This window comes from Notamacropus eugenii, chromosome 4, assembly GCF_028372415.1.
Source record: "Notamacropus eugenii isolate mMacEug1 chromosome 4, mMacEug1.pri_v2, whole genome shotgun sequence".
In the NCBI taxonomy this organism is placed as follows: domain Eukaryota; kingdom Metazoa; phylum Chordata; class Mammalia; order Diprotodontia; family Macropodidae; genus Notamacropus; species Notamacropus eugenii.
The window spans coordinates 143103497-143122179 of NC_092875.1; the positions used below are offsets into that span (position 1 = coordinate 143103497).

The 18683-nt window shown below is 35.1% G+C and overlaps 1 protein-coding gene across 9 annotated transcripts in view; it reads right to left on the reverse strand.

Annotated features, from left to right (window-relative positions):
* OXR1 (oxidation resistance 1) overlaps positions 1-18683 on the reverse strand; it is a 588329-nt gene that overhangs the window by 14903 nt on the left and 554743 nt on the right. For 5 of the 9 annotated variants that reach the window (XM_072603286.1, XM_072603290.1, XM_072603291.1 and 2 more), the window contains 2 exons: positions 14031-14187; positions 1141-1221 (listed from right to left, as the gene is read on the reverse strand). In XM_072603286.1, coding sequence (XP_072459387.1) covers positions 1141-1221; positions 14031-14187 — 238 coding nt within the window. Of the gene's footprint in view, positions 1-1140; positions 1222-5880; positions 6074-14030; positions 14188-18683 lie in introns of those variants that run through there. The other 4 variants (XM_072603288.1, XM_072603289.1, XM_072603293.1 and 1 more) reach the window with 3 other exon arrangements.

The window sequence follows — 18683 nt, forward strand, 5'->3', positions numbered from 1 at the left end:
TATTTGGAGCAGATGACTAAAATGTAGCAACACTCGGCGACCACAATTGTAAAAAAAAATAATGCTGTTCCACAAAACTACATTGGGATTAAAGTTGCTAAATTATGTTGTTCATTAAATACTCAATATTTACATTTTAAAATGACTTTAACCAATAAGTTTTCCACAACTGTACTGTTTCTTAATGAGAAACAATAATCAGTATGCCTTTCACACCATCATCATAATACTTCACCCTAATTTTGATGATGTGATTTTAAAAACAAACACGAAACAACCAAAATCCCAAAAGAGCATTAGAAGCATTAGGAGAAAAAGGGAAAAAAAATCAACAGAGGTAGCAAAGTCAGGAAAGCACTCTTCTATATAGAAAGGAATAAGATACTACTTGAAGATAAAAAAGTGAATATCAGAAGTTTCATCATGTCACTTCCTAGTTCTCTGAAGCACAAGGACCATTCCATATAGTTTCAAATCATTTTTCTAGTTCTGGTGCATTTATCTAATAAAACTCTAAAATGTACCCACTGTCAACCAGGTGTATATCTCAAGAAACTTGCCAAAGACAATGAGAAGAGGGGTCCAGGAACACTTAATATCTTCCCCTTTGGTTTCCTGGGAATTAGCCTGATATTATTTCATTAATTAAATCGAAAAGTAATAAATGTTAAAAGGCAAATGTTTAAACTTGCTTGCTGTAAAGTAAAAGCCTTAAATGAAAATTTTCTAATTGCTTTTCAAAGAACCATAACTTTTAGGCAGTTTTTTTCCTAACAGACTCATTCCCAAAAGTCCAAAAGTATGATTCCAATATTAAACTACAACTAAAAAAAATCAACAAGTTCTCATCACTCTGAGAAAGAGAGTAATGAAAACATTTCTTGATTGACAGAAAATTCCTCTGACATGTTTGAATATTTTCAAAGTGAAAAGATGATGGAAAAAGCAATTCCATATCTCTTCAATATATTGTACTGTTTAATGAAAAAAAAAAAAGGAATTTTCTGCTTCATTTATTTATTTATTTTAGTGCTGCAGCCAAAACAAATCCACCAAATATGGGACTTGTCCTGATGAAGGACACTAAAAACAGAGTGTTTCAGCCTCTGAAAAATGGGTTTAAACTACTGAAGGGGGCACCTGGAGACGTCTGCAGAGTGTGCGCAGTTCTTCAGTATTTAGAGCATCGATCCTGCGGTGATACTCAGCCACTGACACTACCTGAATATGGAGACAGGAAGACAATAATTCCACTGACAATTGAAGAAAAGAAGTGAGGTGCCAGAAAAAAATGGAGAAATCGTAATGGGGAGAAAGAGAACACGTTGCAATAAAAACAAAAATGTTAGTAGTATCAGAAATATATATTGATATATTTTCTAAACTGGGGCTCCAAGAGCACACAGGATAGCTAAACTCATGGTGAAAATATATATAAAAATCAGGATTTCTCCCATCGACACACTAAAAGCCTCAAAGACCTACAGCAAAATAGAATGAAACTATACATAATTAGGTATAAGGACTATACCTAATTAATACAAAAATATAATGAGGATTTATTGTATGGACTGTCTCATATACAAACTGCATTCAATTAATGGCATTTCAGCATTTTAAAAAATGGAAACACTCAACAATACATCACAGGTTTTGATGTCAACATTTTGGGGACCAAATATACAAATAAATACACTTTAAATTCTTCCTTTCAAATCAATGCACTCTGCGTTCAGTATGACAACAGGTAAAATAATTTCTTTCACAACAAGATGCCAAATATACATATAATCATACAAAAGATACTGGAGAGAAAAAAAGGTAGCAAAAGAAGAGAGCCACATGAAAAGTTAATTTTAAGCTCAAACTGAGAATGAAGATAAAGAAAAAAGTTTAAGCACTGGAATGAAAAGCTAAATTTCAGAGACAATAATCTAATAAACAGTTTTTTCCTTAAAGAGGGCAAATGGCTTTTTCTCAGGTCAAGATGGGATAATAATAAGGCACTGATGTTCCTAAACTGCCACCCTCAATAAACAAAAATGTGAAAATAGTTCTTTCAAGTTAGCACAAAGAACTAATACAGGTTTCAGAAAGGAATATTCTAGGGATGGCCATAACAAGGTTCTAGCATTCAGCCTTCCTCTTCATTATACCATAAGTTCTGATGTGTGTGTTGTCCTAGAATCAGTCAAGTCAATTAATTAGCATTTACTAAGCACTTACCACATGCCAGACACTGTGCTAAGTGGCTGGGATACAAAAAAAGGCAAGAAACTGCTCTTAACGAGTGTACAGTTTAATGAAGGAGACAACATATAAAAACTATCTACAAATAAGCGAGATACAGAATAAGCTAGGGACAGTCTCAGAGAGGAGGAATGGGAAAGGCCTCTTCCGTTAAGTGGGACTTTTTAACTTAGACATGAGGGAGAATAGAAAACCTAGAACATAGAGATGAGGCAGAAAAACATTCCAGGTATGGAAGACAACCAGTGAAAACTGGAGGAGGGGAATAAGGTTTAGCTTTGGAGGTATACTTTTAGGGTTTACTTTTTCACATTAACTTAATTAGTCTAAACTATGATCACAACTGTCACTAGGGACTGACCAAGCCTGGATCCCAAGTCTAAAACATTCACTCATTACAGTCTCATCTTCTCTACTAGATTAACCCCCTGGTAGTGCTCTGATCTTCCTCTCAGTACCTAGTAATAATTAGTACTTAACATTTCTTAAATGTGAACCTACATAAATGACACTATTAAAAAAATATGAAGGAAAGTAAGAAGTACTAGTACAAACCTGCATACTTTCCTAAAAGAGGAATGATTTGTTATTGGTTTTGGAGTGAGGCTTCTTTCTTTAAATCAGTCATTTAAAAAATATTATCAAACATCAAGCATGGACCTACAGGTCAGGAATAGAAATGCAAAGAAAAGAAATACAAATACAAGTTGGTTAAAAACAAAGTAGTTAGGGATTGCGAGGCAGGGGGACAGAAGAGGTGTAGAGGTCAGGAAAAGCTACATATATTAGGATGGTAATGATGGGAAGGAGGTGGTTCATTGACAGCAAAGCCTGGAGATGGAGTGGGGGTGTGGGGGTGTGTGGGGGTGTGTGTGTGTGTGTGTGTGTGTGTGTGTGTGTGTGTGTGTGTGTGTGTGTGTCTGTGTCTGTGTGTGTGTGTGTGTGTGTGTGTGTGTGTGTGTGTGTCTGTGTCTCATTGACAGCAAAGCCTGGAGATGGAGTGGGTGTGTGTGGGTGCGTGTGGGTGTGGGTGTAAAAGTGAAAATGCCTATTTGGCTCGATTAGATAGCATGAGAGGGGAATAAAGGGATTTAAAAGCTAACCCAAGGAATGTCTATTTTATCCTAGGGCAATACGGAGCTACTAGAATTGATCCGAGTAGGGTAGGGACATGGTTAGTTTTGTACTTAAGGAAAATTCCTTTGGCAGTAGTGTGAGGGGCTGAAGTGGGGGATGAGAAATTTGAGGTGAAGAAATCATTAGAAGCTATTAAAATATTTAAAGCAAGACATGGTAAGAATCTCAACTAATTTCAACTTAAGTATGTGACTAGAGAAAAGGGAATGGATAAAAGAGACTGAGAAACAGAAATCAAACAGGGAGGAGGAGAAACAAAAAGGAGAGTCACAACATCCTTGAGAAGAGAGCCTATCAGAAAGAAAAGGTAGTCTTTAGTGTCTTTAAGCCACAGGTTAGAATTTGGGATTTTTAGAGAAATTACCAGAAAAGGCCAAAGGTCTATCAAATTTCCTAATGGTATGCTTGTTCTCTTTGGTCTATTCCTTAAAAAAATAAGCTACTGTTTTATTTTTTTTTAAATTGACTAGGTTTCTGTACTTTGTCTAGGATGGAAGCACTGGCTACTCAGAGGCCTGAACTGCAACTGATGCAAACAGAAGCTTTGCCCTGGTTTATTTCCAATCTGGGAAAGTTTGCCCCTCCTTAGTAAGTAGTCTGGTGGCCCTGCACTCCTGAGGGCATACCATATTGCTGCTGAACTTACGGTAGACATAAGATTGGCTTTAGCCCTATTATAGCTCAGAACTACTGAACTCAGGTGATCCACCAAACTAAGCTTCCTTAGCTGCAGAGATTTCAAGTCTATGACAGTTATTAGTATACTTTCAAATGACATTTTATCTACCATGCACCGTGATGGAGAAAGTGAGGGTGGTGACCTGCACAGCCCTCCCTCACCCAACCAAAGTCAACTGCAAGTCATGTCATCATCTTCATGTCATGGTCCTCTATGAGAATGAAGGACAAACACAACAACCACCCCGACGGCCATGGACTCTTTCCAGGTGAGGTAAGAAAGCATAGCATTTTTATTTTGCTTTGGCATTTGTAATCAAAATACCTGAAGGTTTTACGAACCTGACATTTCTATTCTGAACAAAGCTAGTAGTAGAAACTATCGTGGGCAGAACTAGCACCCACTGATCTATTATCAACGACAGATGAGAACGTAGATCAACACTACCATGTATCAATTTAAATAATCTCTCCCCTCCAAAAGGATAAATAGTAGAAGAGACTGTACAAAACCTGATGACTCATTAAAATCCTACCACCCTTCACAACAATCTTGTGAATGTGTTTTGTAAATTTCAAAAGTGCTACAGAAATATGAATTGTTATTAGTACTATGTGTATAATCCATACAGAGAAGGGCAGTGATTCTGCATGGGAAAGAAATTAACTCAATAAATGATTGTTGAATAAATGAATATAGAAAAAAGGAAAGAAATCCTAGACCATAAAACATAAATTCAATGGAAATAGAATCTTTAACTAGAAACTGTTAATATTACATGTTCAATAATTAAGATAATAAAGAAATATCAAGGAAGTATTTTTTTAAAATTCTAAGTTTAGAGTCAGTTCTATATGGAATCTATTCAGTTCTCTCTTAAATACCTTCTATGTTAATAGTATGATGAAAATGATTAGCATGTGTATCATACCTTTTAATTTACAAGACGTTTATAAAAACTGTAAGATCCCAAATCAAAGCAAGACTGAACTATTTGCTAAAAAAAAGTATAACAATGCCAATACAGAAAATAAAGGTGTTTTCCACAAAATATAACATTTTCCAACCATTCAGATTTAACTATTCTAAGTATTTATTTCAGCTCTACTAGCATCCAATTTCTGATGATGGACTTCTGAATAAAAACAAAAAGACATTCTCATGTTATTAAAATTCTATCATAAAATAATTATTTAAAATTTTTATAGTTTGAATATTTACATAAAAGGCTTTTAAAAAATTCTATGAATAAAATTTTGGAAGAAAACAATTTTATAAAACAATTTCTTGTTTTTACAAATTCTAACTTTACATATTCTACTTATAATTTCTCTAAACGCTTTACTACACAAATTATACTCTATTCCATTAGTCTAACAATTATTCTGAGCTATGATGACATGTAAAGTTATGATTCCAAAACATGAACAAACAGATTTATGTATTCTTTTAAAAAATAAAATTCTTAACATTTTAAATCTTGTAAGTGAAAATTAGAAAAAAAAGATTTTAAAAAGTGCCACTAAAACCAATCAAAACAAAAATTCAGAGTTTTATTTTTTTCTATTTGTAGATTGGCTCAAATGATTATGTTTCAAAATAAAAATTACATGCTGTAAATTACTACATATAACAATATGACAACATTATCTGATAGCATATTTTTACATTATGAAATCTGATATTTTCTAAACATTACCTACGCTCAGGTAATGAGCACCCCTCAAACTTTCAGAAAATGTGGCTCATTTTGCACCACATTATCACAAGAAAGTAAGCTAATATAAAAATCAAAATGCTAGACTGAAATTTACCAGATTGTATTTGTGATTAATTGATTGGTGTCTTCTTCCCTTCTTCCCATACCAGAGACGAGACATTTCCCTTTAAAGGCAAACTAAGTTAAATTACATGGCAGCTGTTTTTAAAAGCATTCTTTCTATCCAAGAAAAATCCCCAACACAAGAGAACACCACTACAGTGACAAAACAGTCAGCACACACAAAGGCTTGACTGACAAGACAAAGAGCTAATCAGTAAGTCATATCGCAGCCAAGCTAGTCCTGAGTGGTGATTGTAGAACTGGGGAGGGAGGGAATGACCATACTTAAGTTTGGTTGCACAGTACCATATGTTAAAAGAAAGGGCTAAAAAGTTTAAAGAGACAGAGCATTAATTTCCAAATACAGTGTATGATAAACTTTCTAAAGGGACCATACCACTTATAACTTTCTTAATTCTTAAAAGAATTTTTAAAAAGTTTAAAAGTATATACAAAGAAATGTTATATTCCACGCGTTATTTTTAACCATGCCAGTAAATCGGTTATATTTACATCTGAAATAGGAAACCACACACATTTTGTTTTGCTTTACAAGACCATGTAGTTACTTTCCCCATGAGGAACTCCCTTAACTGATGCAAATCAGCACCTGCTTTGCAATTTTTGGTCTTAAATAGTTGCCTGGAACACCAGGAGATTATGCAATTATCCTGGTTCTTACAGTATGTGTCAGACACAGAACATGAAATGACACACAGCTCTCCCTATTCATTATGCCATGCTGTCTCTCTCACATACAAAATTAAGATATTAAAATACCTTAAAAGCCTACTCTATACCAACTTACATATAAATTCAAAGTTTCACAACCTCTACGAATGTGAAGTACTTTTTTTTTTTTTGCCAACTTGGCTCTCAAAATATTTTTTTTATTTTTCAAAAGGTATTTTTAAATTTCATTTAGATCACATGAAGTCCATACAGAAATGAGAGGTCTCAGACACTATTCTACTTAATCATAATCCATCTGCAGACAATGTTAAGGCTTTTACAAAATCTTTTGGTTAATCAAGCAAGCCTTGGAGTCAATGTTTTCCAACAGAAAAATCAAAATATTTGTTTTCAATTTACTAAGAGTTATTAGAAACAGAATCGTCATGGCACCCTGAATAAAATTTGTCATTGATAAAAATAAACCAGATTATGAAAACTGTGGGTGCCATGCATTAAAAAATTTCTAAAGACCATCCCTCCTTAATATTTTGACACAGAATTTGTAATTTTAACAATATTTAATACTTTATTCAGATTAAATGGGACATAATACAATAAAGCTAGTCAAGACAGTAAAACAGGGCAAAATAAAGTAAGAGAATCCCTAATAATATATATGGTTACTTTTCTCATAATCTCAACTATATTAAGGTTGTTTTTCTCATTCCTTGAATTAGAAAAGCTCAGGAACTGAAACTTAAGTCAAAAAAAAAATCTAAAATCAAAATGAGTAAATGTGATTAAGATTTTATGACAGGATAGTCAAATAAACACAATTGTAAGCTACACCTTAAAAACTCTAATCAGTAAAGGCAACTAGCCAAAGATACTCCTTATCCCCCACTGGCTTGTAGCTTATTTTTCAATTTTAAAAATAAATATTTACTTTAACTAATTACCAACCACATGTAAAAATTTACATTCATTCAAAAAAAATTTTAGTTTCAAAGTTTCTCCCTCTCTCCCTTACCCTCCCCATCCTCTGAGGAGGCAAACAATGATATTGATCACCCTTGATTATACATGTGAAATTATGGAAAACATATTTCCATATTAGCCATGTTAGAAAATACAGACACAAAAAAATAACTAAAGTAAAAAAAGTATACTTCTCTGGAGATGGATTAGCATTTTTCATCATAGGTCATTTGGAATTGTCTTAGTCAAGGTTTTAAATCAACAGGAAACATAAAGATCACAGCCTTAGTGATTCTAATCAAAGATACAAAGCAAATATATTTAAGCTTTAAAGTGCAATCTGATTTGCAACAAACCTTGAACTTTGTGAAAATCAACTTTCATAATTTTGCAATAAACTAAATCAAGAAAGAAATCACTATTTTATTAAATCTATATGTCAAGCACTAGTGTTACAAAGAAAAAAAAATCTTGTCATTAAAAAGCCTACATTCTAATGCACATCTACAAGTACATGCAAAACACATACATCTCCCCCTCTTTCCCCCATAGCTCCACAACACACACGGTGACCAAGAAAGGTTTTATGCAGGGTGGCCTCTGAGGTAATCCAATTAGAAAACCTGGGATTCGGAAAAGTATGAGGAAAGTAATTCTGGCATGAAGGATAGCCAGCGAAAAAGTACATGGGGCCAGGAGATGGAGTATCATATATGACGAACAGCAAGCAGGCTGCCATAGAGGGAAGTAAATTCCAAGCAGAGGAGTTTCTATTTGATCCTAGACGTACTAATGGATGACATGGTTACACCTGCACTTTAGCAAAATCACTTTGGCAGCTGTGTGAAAGACAGACTGGAGCAGAAAGAGATTTAAGGCAGAGAAACCAGTTAGGAGGCTCCTGTATTAGTCCAGAAGAAAAGTGGTAGTTGAGAGAGTGAACTATGGTGGTAGTTATATGAATGGCAAGAGGGGTACAGGTGTAGGAGATGCTGTGAAGACAGATGTAAAATCTTGGAAATGAGTTATCATGTGAGGTGAGAGTGAGAAATCAAAGATTACCTCAAGTGTTAAACTTCAGGGACTGGACAGATGACAGTACCACCAAGAGAAATAAAAGAATGGAAGATGGGAAGGTTAAGGGAATGATAATGAGTTCTGTTTCAGACATGCTGAGTTTGATATGCCTACGGTACATCTGGCTCAAAATATTCAAGACAGTTTGAGGTCCTATAATTGTAGCTCAGGAGAAAGAATGGGGCTAAATATGTAGATCTGGGAGTCAACTACATAGAGATGATAACTGAACCTAGGAGGGCTTATGAGCTCACCAAGTCAAAGTATAAAGAGAAAAGAGTCAAGAAAAGAGCTTCAGAAGAAATTCACATTTAGTGGACAAGATCAAGATGATGACCAAGCAAAAGGAGATTGGGGAAAAAAGTTTTCAGAAAGGTCGGAAAAGCTAGGTGTAGTAGAACCTATAGTCCCTTCTGTTGAGGAGGTAATGCCTGGTGACTTGAGGTTAGGAGGTCTGAGTAGTAGTTGTGCTAAAGTCAACTTGGTGTTCATATTAAGCTGGGCACCAGCACGGTGATCCCCTCAGTACTCCAGGCCACCACACTACCTAAGGGAGGGGTAAATGAGCTCAGCCTAAAAAGCAGAGCAAAGTAAAACTTCAATGCCAATCAGTATTGGCATCTGAGCTAGGAGTGACTGCTGTAATTCTAATCTGAGACAAAGAGCAAGAAATAAGAAAAAGATGAGGAAAAAGAGAGTAGTGTCAAGAAAATATAGAAATACATTCTTTTGATCTTTATTGTTTCTTGAAGTATTGTGGAGTCACTAGCTTCCACTTATCCAATTCTAATTTTTAAGTTATTATTTTTTTCAGTGAGTTCAATGTACCTCTTTTTTCCATTTCGTCAATTCTACTTTTTTAAGGAGTTCTTTTCTTCAGTGGACTCGTGTGCCTCTTTTACCATTTGGCCAATTTTGTTTTGTAAGGAACTATTTTCTCCAGTACTTTTTTTATATCCTTTACCAAACTGCTGACTCTCTTTTCATAATTTTCTTCTATCACTTTCATTTCTTTTCCTAACTTTTCCTCTGCATCTCTTTTTTTGATTTTGAAAATCCTTTTTCATCTCTTCCAGGAATTCTAGTTGGGACTGTGTCCAATTTACATTTTTTCCCCCTTTGAGGCTTTGCTTGTAGCTCTTTTGTCATCATTTTCTTTTGAGTTTATGTCTTGACCTTCCTTGTCATGATAGTAACTTTTTATGGTCCAGTTCTTTTTTTGTGTTTGCTCATTTTCCCAGTCTATTTTTTTTTAAACTTCTAACTTTATGTTAAAGTGGAACTCTGTTCCAGAGGTAGAAGGGGCACTATCCCAGGCATAAGGTTTTTTGCACTGCTGTTTTCAGAGTCTGTTCTGGGGGTCTGTATATTTCTGATGCTTCCAAGGTGGCATGATCTAAGGAGAAACGTGTTCACTGCTTTCCTGAAGTACTCTCTGCTCTTTACTCAGAAAGGCACCTTGCTCCCTTGTAGCCACAAGTGCTTGAGAGCTTCCTGGCCCTGGAACTGTGATCAGCTCTCCTAACTCCCTACAGCCACAAGCACCAGTGCCGCTTTCTGTCTTGGACCAAGGTCTGTACTCCCTTGTGAGCAACCACAGATTCTCTTCTCCACCCAGGAACTGTGATCAGGGGCCCAGTTCCTAATTACCTTCAAGTGCTAGTGCTATGACCTGGAACTGCCACCTAGAATTGTGTATGGGTAATGCAACTTGGACTTAACCCAGAACCAGGAAAGGATCACAGAATCACAAAATCTCAATTGTTAGAGAAATCAGAGGTCAATGAAGTCACCCCATTCCTGAACAGGAATTCTATCTACAACCCCTATGACAAGTAGTCTCTGGATGCCACTTGAAGCCATCCATGATGTATATAATGTGCCACTTTCTGAGATAGTCCATTCCACTACTGAACAGTTCTAATTGTTAGGAATTTTTCTCTGATAATAAGCTAAACTATATCCCCTTGCAAATTCAATCTTCACCCCTTACTTCCACTTCCAGGACCAAGCAAAACCAGTCTAATCCCTCTTCCATATACAGATAATTCAGATACTTGCATATAGCTATTGAGTCTTTGTCCCTTCCCCTAAACTATCCAATCTTCTTCATGCTAAGGAAGTGAAAAGACTGAAGCTTATAATTTTAACTGGCATGCCTAACATCATACAGATAAAAAGTGGCAGGGTATGGGGTATTCAGGAGGACTAGCACCTGGTGTGAGGGCTTGCAGAGTCCTTTAAAAGGCTGCTCATCCACCTTTGCTGTCTACCTGATTCAGGCAACTCTTGCCTGTGGCTCCAAGAAACCAGTATGCACAGCAGCCACATCACCTCAGTAAACAGCTTAAACCTGGCAGAGGGTAAGCAATAGGTCTCAAATTCATCAGTGAGTTAGATGAATGTCTGTCTCAAGCATGTGAAGACTGTCCCCAGCAAAACGAATGGATGAGAACAATTTGTCCCAATAGCCATGAAGACAGCTAAAACAAGCACTATGGCATGCTAAGAGCTTGGTCAGATAGCAAACACACCAACATCACCCACTGCATCCCAGGCCATTGCCAGGTGTCTTGACTCTTGTCCTGACAATGGACTTTGATATTTAAGAAGAGAGAGTAAGGGGAACAACTTTGTGCAACTCTGCCTCACTTACATCCAATTCATATACAAGTTGAGACATCACCCCCAAGAAGTCTTTAGTCCTCCTCAAAAACAAAGGGCAAACAACAATAAGTGGCAGCCAGGACTGAGGTCAAAAAAGGGCAAGGAAGTATACATTTCAGTCACATTTCCAAGGAAGTATACATTTCAGTCACATTTCTACCACAAATGCTTAAAATAACAATCACTTGAAGAAGTAAATTCAATTAATCTAAAAAAAATCATCCTAGGAATACAATTCCATTCCCCAGTGAGGCCAGGTATATAGACAGATCATAGCTTTAGGTTGATCAAGAAGCCATATGAAACTGATACACTTAAAGGAATCCTTTGTGCCAGGGAAAACTTGGAAGAAAACAGTTCCACATAGGTTTTATATCCATCTTAAAAAGGATAATGTTCAATTTATTAAGTAACTGTGGTATACATTTTTCTCTCAAAGTATTTATAGTATACTGAGAAGGGTGGAGGTAGGCTAATCAGAAGATAACACACAATATACATTATAGAGCTGCAAAGCAAAATACAGGATGTGAGGCTCAAGGGAGAGAGTAATTACTAACAGGTAGATTTAGTGAAGGAAGTACTATCTGATTTGGGTTCTAAAGGAGGAGGATTTCAACAGTCAAAGAGAAGAATTAAATCACACCAGGTACAGAGAAAAGTACAGGGTATATTCTGGATAAAGGTTGTCCATTTTGGCCTGAAGATTTTATGTGCAAATAGGAACAGAAAGCTGAAAGGTGGAGCATAGTGAAGGCCTGGGAGGCCTTCACTACAGGGGAAAGCTAAACTTTACCCAAGAGGCAACAGGGAGTTTTGGGGAGATTTCTGAGGAAGGGAATTATATGACCAGATGAATGAATAATGTGAAGGGTGAGTCTAAAGAGTGAAGGCTCTTACAAAAAATAGTCCAGGCAAGTGATACTGAAGAATTGTACTAGGGAAATAGGAACAGAGAAAAAACTGGGAAAAAAGAGACAGTGTGATGGTGGAAGATAGGGCTTGGTAACATCCCAGATATGAAATACGAGGGAGGGAGAAAAATCCAAAAGAAATTAACAGACATGATGTGGAGAAAGGCATAACGGCACAGTGGACAAAACATGGTTTGTGATCATTAACAAAAACAAGTCATTTTTCATGACTTTATGACCCTAGAATTGCTACCACTTCTTGTCGTTTTGGTATGAAGTCAAACAGTACCCTTGCTTGACTGATTTTAATTTATTCTTGTTAGTGGCAGGGAATATAGGGAGACAAAACTGGGGGAATGCTACACAACCTCTCCCCTCCAGATGTGTGACTGTTCTGAAAGTGAAACAAAATACCAAATGATCTCAAAAGCTTATGAGGCCTAAATATTGACAAATGTACTGAAAATGAATCACATTTCTAAATCATCTTAAATCCGCTCCCCCCACTTCTCCTATATGTACATCAAAACAACATTTCTGTCCCTTCTCTACTCAAACACATGCCTTCTTTACATATCTTCTGCATGAACAAGACCAAAAAAAAAAAAACTGCATCAAAACGAATATAATTAATCAGTAAACTAAGCTCTATGACACTGAAAGGTAATCAGTGCCTTTTTTGGGGGGGAAAGAACCTTTTAAAAATATTTTAACTAATATGATGAATATTTATAACACTATGATGTAGTCTCTTTCTAGATATTTACGGTTCATAAAATAAGTGGAATGAAACTAAATATTATCAAAATTAGTGATTTTAAATAAAGGAACAAGTATAAATACATATGCATATACAGTGGTTAGACTAAGTATGTAAAATACAAATAAATGCCAACATGTACACAAATACAGGCACTAATATACATGAAAGAGAAAAAATGATTTTTGACCATATGTTTATTACCACATTTTAGTATCTGCTGTATATTTTTTAATGCAGCAAGCAATGAGAGATTAGTCCAGGCAACAAAACAGAACACTGTCATCCAATAAAAGTTAAAAGGTTTCTATTAGTCCCAAAACAAGTTAATAATTATAAATTTACATTTCAAATTATAGTTTATTCTTAAGATTAACTTTGCATAATAAATTTCCTTAATGATTAGGAACATGGGAATCTCATTTTTCACAAGTATATGTGATGTTGATTAATGATGCTAACTTGCAGATGGTCAATAAAATCTTCAACCAACAAAATTTTTACTTTATATAAAAAAACTGCTTTGTAAACAAATTTTTTGATGACTTGGAAAAATTTTTGCTTGTTTCTTTCTTTCATATCAATACAAGTCAAGTTTAACTCCCTTAAAAGGAAGGTTAATAAAATGAAAGGTTATGTTATGTATTAGCCATTCTCTTTGTATCCTTAACAACAAACATACTGCCAGAGTAAGTACTTAATGAAGGCTTGTTGAAAAAGTGATTAGAATCCATCATTATTAGAAATCTAGCTCATTAAAAGAGATAACATGACAATTGGTACAATAAAGTGGTTGATATTATTCTCATTTTCTCCCCTGAAATATGGAACATCCTCAAATTCAGGAGACTATTTAAGTGCTAAACTGTAGTCCAATAATAGTTTAGAGAAAAGAAAGAATAAGGGGGAAAAACTAAAGTGAATTAAATTAATTTACTCATTAAACATCTACATAACAACAGTAAATACAACTTTTTAAAAGATAAAGTTATGTGCTAAATTCATTTGAACTTCCATGCTTTACAGCCATGGAAAGTAAAACAATTAAAGTGTCTTAAATTTTTTCCATACCTCCCACTCTCTAGCTGCAGCTTCAGAATCATCAGTAGTTTCAGGTTCTTCAATTTTCTTTACTACTATGAATCCTGGTTCTCTAGTAAATTCACTAGTATCTTCTGCATATGTTTCTGGACTCCACTGAATGAAGAATGCATATAAGTGATCTGTCCTATTAAGTTAAACACAACAGATACTAGTGTCATTAGAATTACTCACATCAACCTCTACTAATGTCTAAAGTGAAATTCTCTCAGAAGACAAAAATCAGACATGAAAGTTCTCTAGGTGCAGAATACACGTTGAAATAAAATCTGCAAAGGCAGCTAGGAAACTGGAGTTAGGAGGACCCGAGTTCAGCTCTGACCTCAGACCCTTAATATCTGTGTGATCCTGGGCAAGTCACTTAACTCCAATTGCCCCCAAAACCCAAAAATACTACCTGCATAGATGAAAGTTAAAAATAATTGAAATAAAGTTTTAGATATTTAAGGTACTGTTTAAAAAGTGCTAGATAATGTCAGAAGATTTTAGGTTCAAGTCACATCTTTGCCACTTACCTTAGGCCTCAGTTTCCTCATGTTAAAATAAAAAGTGGGGAGGGTGGGGGAGACACAACTTGAAAATAGCCATCTAGTGTCCCTTCTAACATTCTACAATGTTCTAAGCCTGTAAGGCACTGAAATCAACTGCCAACAGCCTGTGAAGCCCCCTCCACAGAATTTTCTGACAGTTTGGCCCCAATACTGCAAGTATTAAATGAAGCATGATACCTGTTAACTTTTGTGACTGCCTCTGTATAAGCTCACTTCCTCATTGCAGGGGTGCAGGTGAGGAAGTATGAACTATACTGAAAAATACTCTTGTGTGATGCATTAAGGCAGTCTTTATGACTAACCTGTCATATAATCAAGGAAGTATATGAGTTAACTTGATGAATTAAATGTCCTAAAATGACAATTGCTGGATAGATGTGGGAAAACAAGTACAACAATGCACTGTTGGTTGAACTGTGAACTGTTCCAGCCCTGAGAAAAGCAATTTGGAAGTATGCTAAAAAAAAAAGCATTTAAGCTGTGCAATACCCTTTGATCCAGAGACTGTACCATTAGGGTGATATCCCAAAGAGATTAAAGAAAGGGAAAAGGACCCCTATATGTACAGAAAATAGTTAACAGCAACTCTTTTTGTGATGGTAAGAAATTTGGGAACTGAGGAGAAACCCATTAATGGAAGAATGGCTGAAAAAGGTGTGGTATATGAAAGTGATGGAACATTCTTACACTTTAACAAATGATGAAGGGAATAGTTTCATAGAAACCCAGGAAAACTTGAATAAACTGATACAAAATGAAGTGAACAGAACCAGTAGAAAAATTTATACGGTAACAAAAATTATAGTAAAGAAAAACAATTGTGAAAAACTGGAACTCTGATCAACACAAAGACCAATCGCAAAACCATGCCACCAATATCCCAATACACAGTGGAAGGGAAGGATGTGGAGTACAGATGAAGTCTTATATTTGTTTGCTTTGGGAATGTGGTGGGCAGACATGGTCAATACAGAATGTTTTAGATTTTTCCCTTGTTTGAAATGGGTTTTGTATTCCTTACTTTCACAACTGAGGGAAGAGAGCAGGTGAAAGGGGGGTAGAAAATTCTGACCTTAAAACTAAATTTGAAAATTTTTAAGTCATTGACCTAGGAATTTAAATAAAACATAGAAGATAAATTTCTGCAAAATTTCCTGATTATGAACAATTTATTTTTTTACCACTTTGCATTAGTAAATCTATATACTGGCATTTGATAAATGAGAGCAAATCTATTAGCATTTGATAAATGAGAGATAACTGAAAATGTTAGTTACAATAACATTACCATTTAGAAAATAAATGACTAAATCTTTTACAAACATATGTTCTCATATGCTATGCCTTCTTTGTGAAAAACATAACCTAATCCTAGCAGCATGTTAATTTTAAAATTAGTTTTAATAGTATTTTGATGGGTTGAATAAATGAATAAGTGAGATGTGCTGAGCCACCTTATGAATTCTTCCTTTATAATTAATAACATCTAAGTTAGTGGTATAGTTTATGATCAGAAAAACAAGTTTGTTTTTTCCCCTGTGAAAAGTCATATGACCCATTTGGACACAACTCACCAACCAACCACTAAGTTACACACATAAATGTACTGTCTTAAAACCACTGTTATGGTCTTATAGAAAGAAAAAAATTAAAATTAAAACTTGCATGTTCACCTCTAAAAATCAATGAATCTAACCTATTATGAAAATCTGTACTTTTCCCCTCTGATTTGTTACTCATTCTGGCAAAGAGTCTGGTTGAGAAGATGGAAACCTTTAATAAAAATGAAGTTTGAGAGTTAGCTATTGATTTTAATTATACATGTTATTATAAATAGTATTATCAACTGACTGGTGTCTGATAATACTTAACAAATCAGTATGATGTTAGAGGTTGTATTCTGAACCTAAAATTTTTGCATTTTGTATTTAAATTCTCTTAGTAGCAGCTATTAATATTATCAAAAGGGTACTCAAAAATACCAATTCATCACTATTATATTCAATTATCACTTTGCAGAATTAATGACCTCCAATTAAGAAAGTCATTAGTTAAGTGAGCTAGTTTTCTAGATGAACATTAGTCAATATTTAAATACTTGAAATGTAAACTCCCAGACAGAAAAAAAAGGGAATTTCAAAATAAGCAAAATTTAAGTGGCTTTCAAACCACTTTTTAAAATAAAGTTTTTTCCTACTTAAAAACAAGTCAACAATATGCACTCCTGTTTCCATATACAATGGACAGAGAAAGTTTTTTATATGCAACTCTGAATCTAATGCTCAGAGCAAGTTCTATTTATAGAGGGTGTGTGTGTGTGTGTGTGTGTGTGTGTGTGTGTGTGTGTGTGTGTGTGTGTGTGTGTGTGTGTGTGTGTGTGTGTGTGTGTATATACATGTATGTACATAAAATTTAAAATGACAGGACCCACAGAGCCTTTGCTTGTTTCTGACCTCTTCTGAATATCCTTCTGCTCTCCTGTTGTATTTTTAAACTGTTTTACTGATACACACTTTTCTCTCTTGTACTTAAATCACTAACATCTACTATCACTTCCCAAAATGCTCTTCCATGTAACAAAGAACTACTGTCAAGAAAAACAATTCTAATTAGACCTTTTCTAGTTTCCATCTTAGGATGTGATAAGCAGACAACAGATAAAAGACAACAGAACCTCAGTAACTGAAGGACAAAAGGACTGATGAACAACAACAAAAAAAGATGAATCCAAGTATAAGGAAAAGTACATTGGAAAGATAAGAAACTACATTGGAAGTTAAAAGAATCTTATTTGCATTTATATAACACATAGTTTATAATAATCTGCCTTGTAGATATTTATATCAACTCCCTTACAATATTAGACTTTCCTTGGAGGTCAGGAGAGGGATTGATGCAACTTTATTTGATAAAGAGTCAAAATAATGCCTTAGATATAATTACATACATACTCATATAGTTGTTGAATCATAAACAGAGTTTGAAAAATCCATTCAAGATTTAGATTCAGAAGGCCTGAGCTCATCTCCCATGCTAGCCCCTCTACTACCTTACCTGTGGGACCCTGGGCAAGTTACTTAATATTCCTGGGCTTGTTACTTAATATTCCTGGGCTTCAGCTTCCTCAACTATAAAATAAGGCTTAAAAGACTTGACAGTCCCTTCTAGTTCTAGATTGATGATCCTATAAATACTACACACACACACACACACACACACACACACACACACACACAGAATTTATCAAGATCAATTAACAAACATTTAATAAGTACTAGAACTACAATGACAAAAAATGAAACAATCCTTATTCTCAATGGATGAATGTTCTATTGGGGGAGGTGATATCTACATTCAAAAGCAGAAACAATAAACATATACAAAATAAGTTCAAGTAAGTTAGGAAGGGAGGGGCAATGAAAAGTATTGTGGAGAAGATGTTGACTGAGCTGAGTCTTAAAGTAAGTTAGAGATCCTATGGGATAGAAGTAAAGAGCATATTCCAGGCAGAAGGAGGGGTAGGTGGGCAACAGATAGGAGACAGAGTATCATGAGCGAGGAAGTATGGAAGCACCATAATAGGTAGGAAGAAGTATAATGTAATAATGGAGCTGGAAAGAAAGGTTAAGTTTGTGAAGGCTTTTTAAAACCAAAAATAGGAGTTTATTTTTTTAGCTGAATGGTAAATATGAGCCATTCAAATTAACCGAGTACAAAAATGAAAAAGTCCCATTTATATAAGGAAAATCACTTAGATAGTTGTGTGGAGGTTGGATCAGAGTGAGAGACAGGAAGCATGCGACTAATTAGAAGGATATTATAATAGGTCAGACATGAAGTGACGAGGGCCTGGACTAAGGCTGTGTGAGTATAGAGAAAATTGCCAAAGTATTTATTAAGTCCTTACTATGTGTGCTCTCAGCACTGGGGATATAGATGAAAGTTTTGTGGGGTTTTTTTTTTTAAATAAGGCACATTCAGCCTTCAACGATCTTATGTTCTAATGGGGAAAGACAAAATGTAAAGATCCAAAAAGCTACTACAAGCAGAGGTGGAACACAAAGCAGGTAGA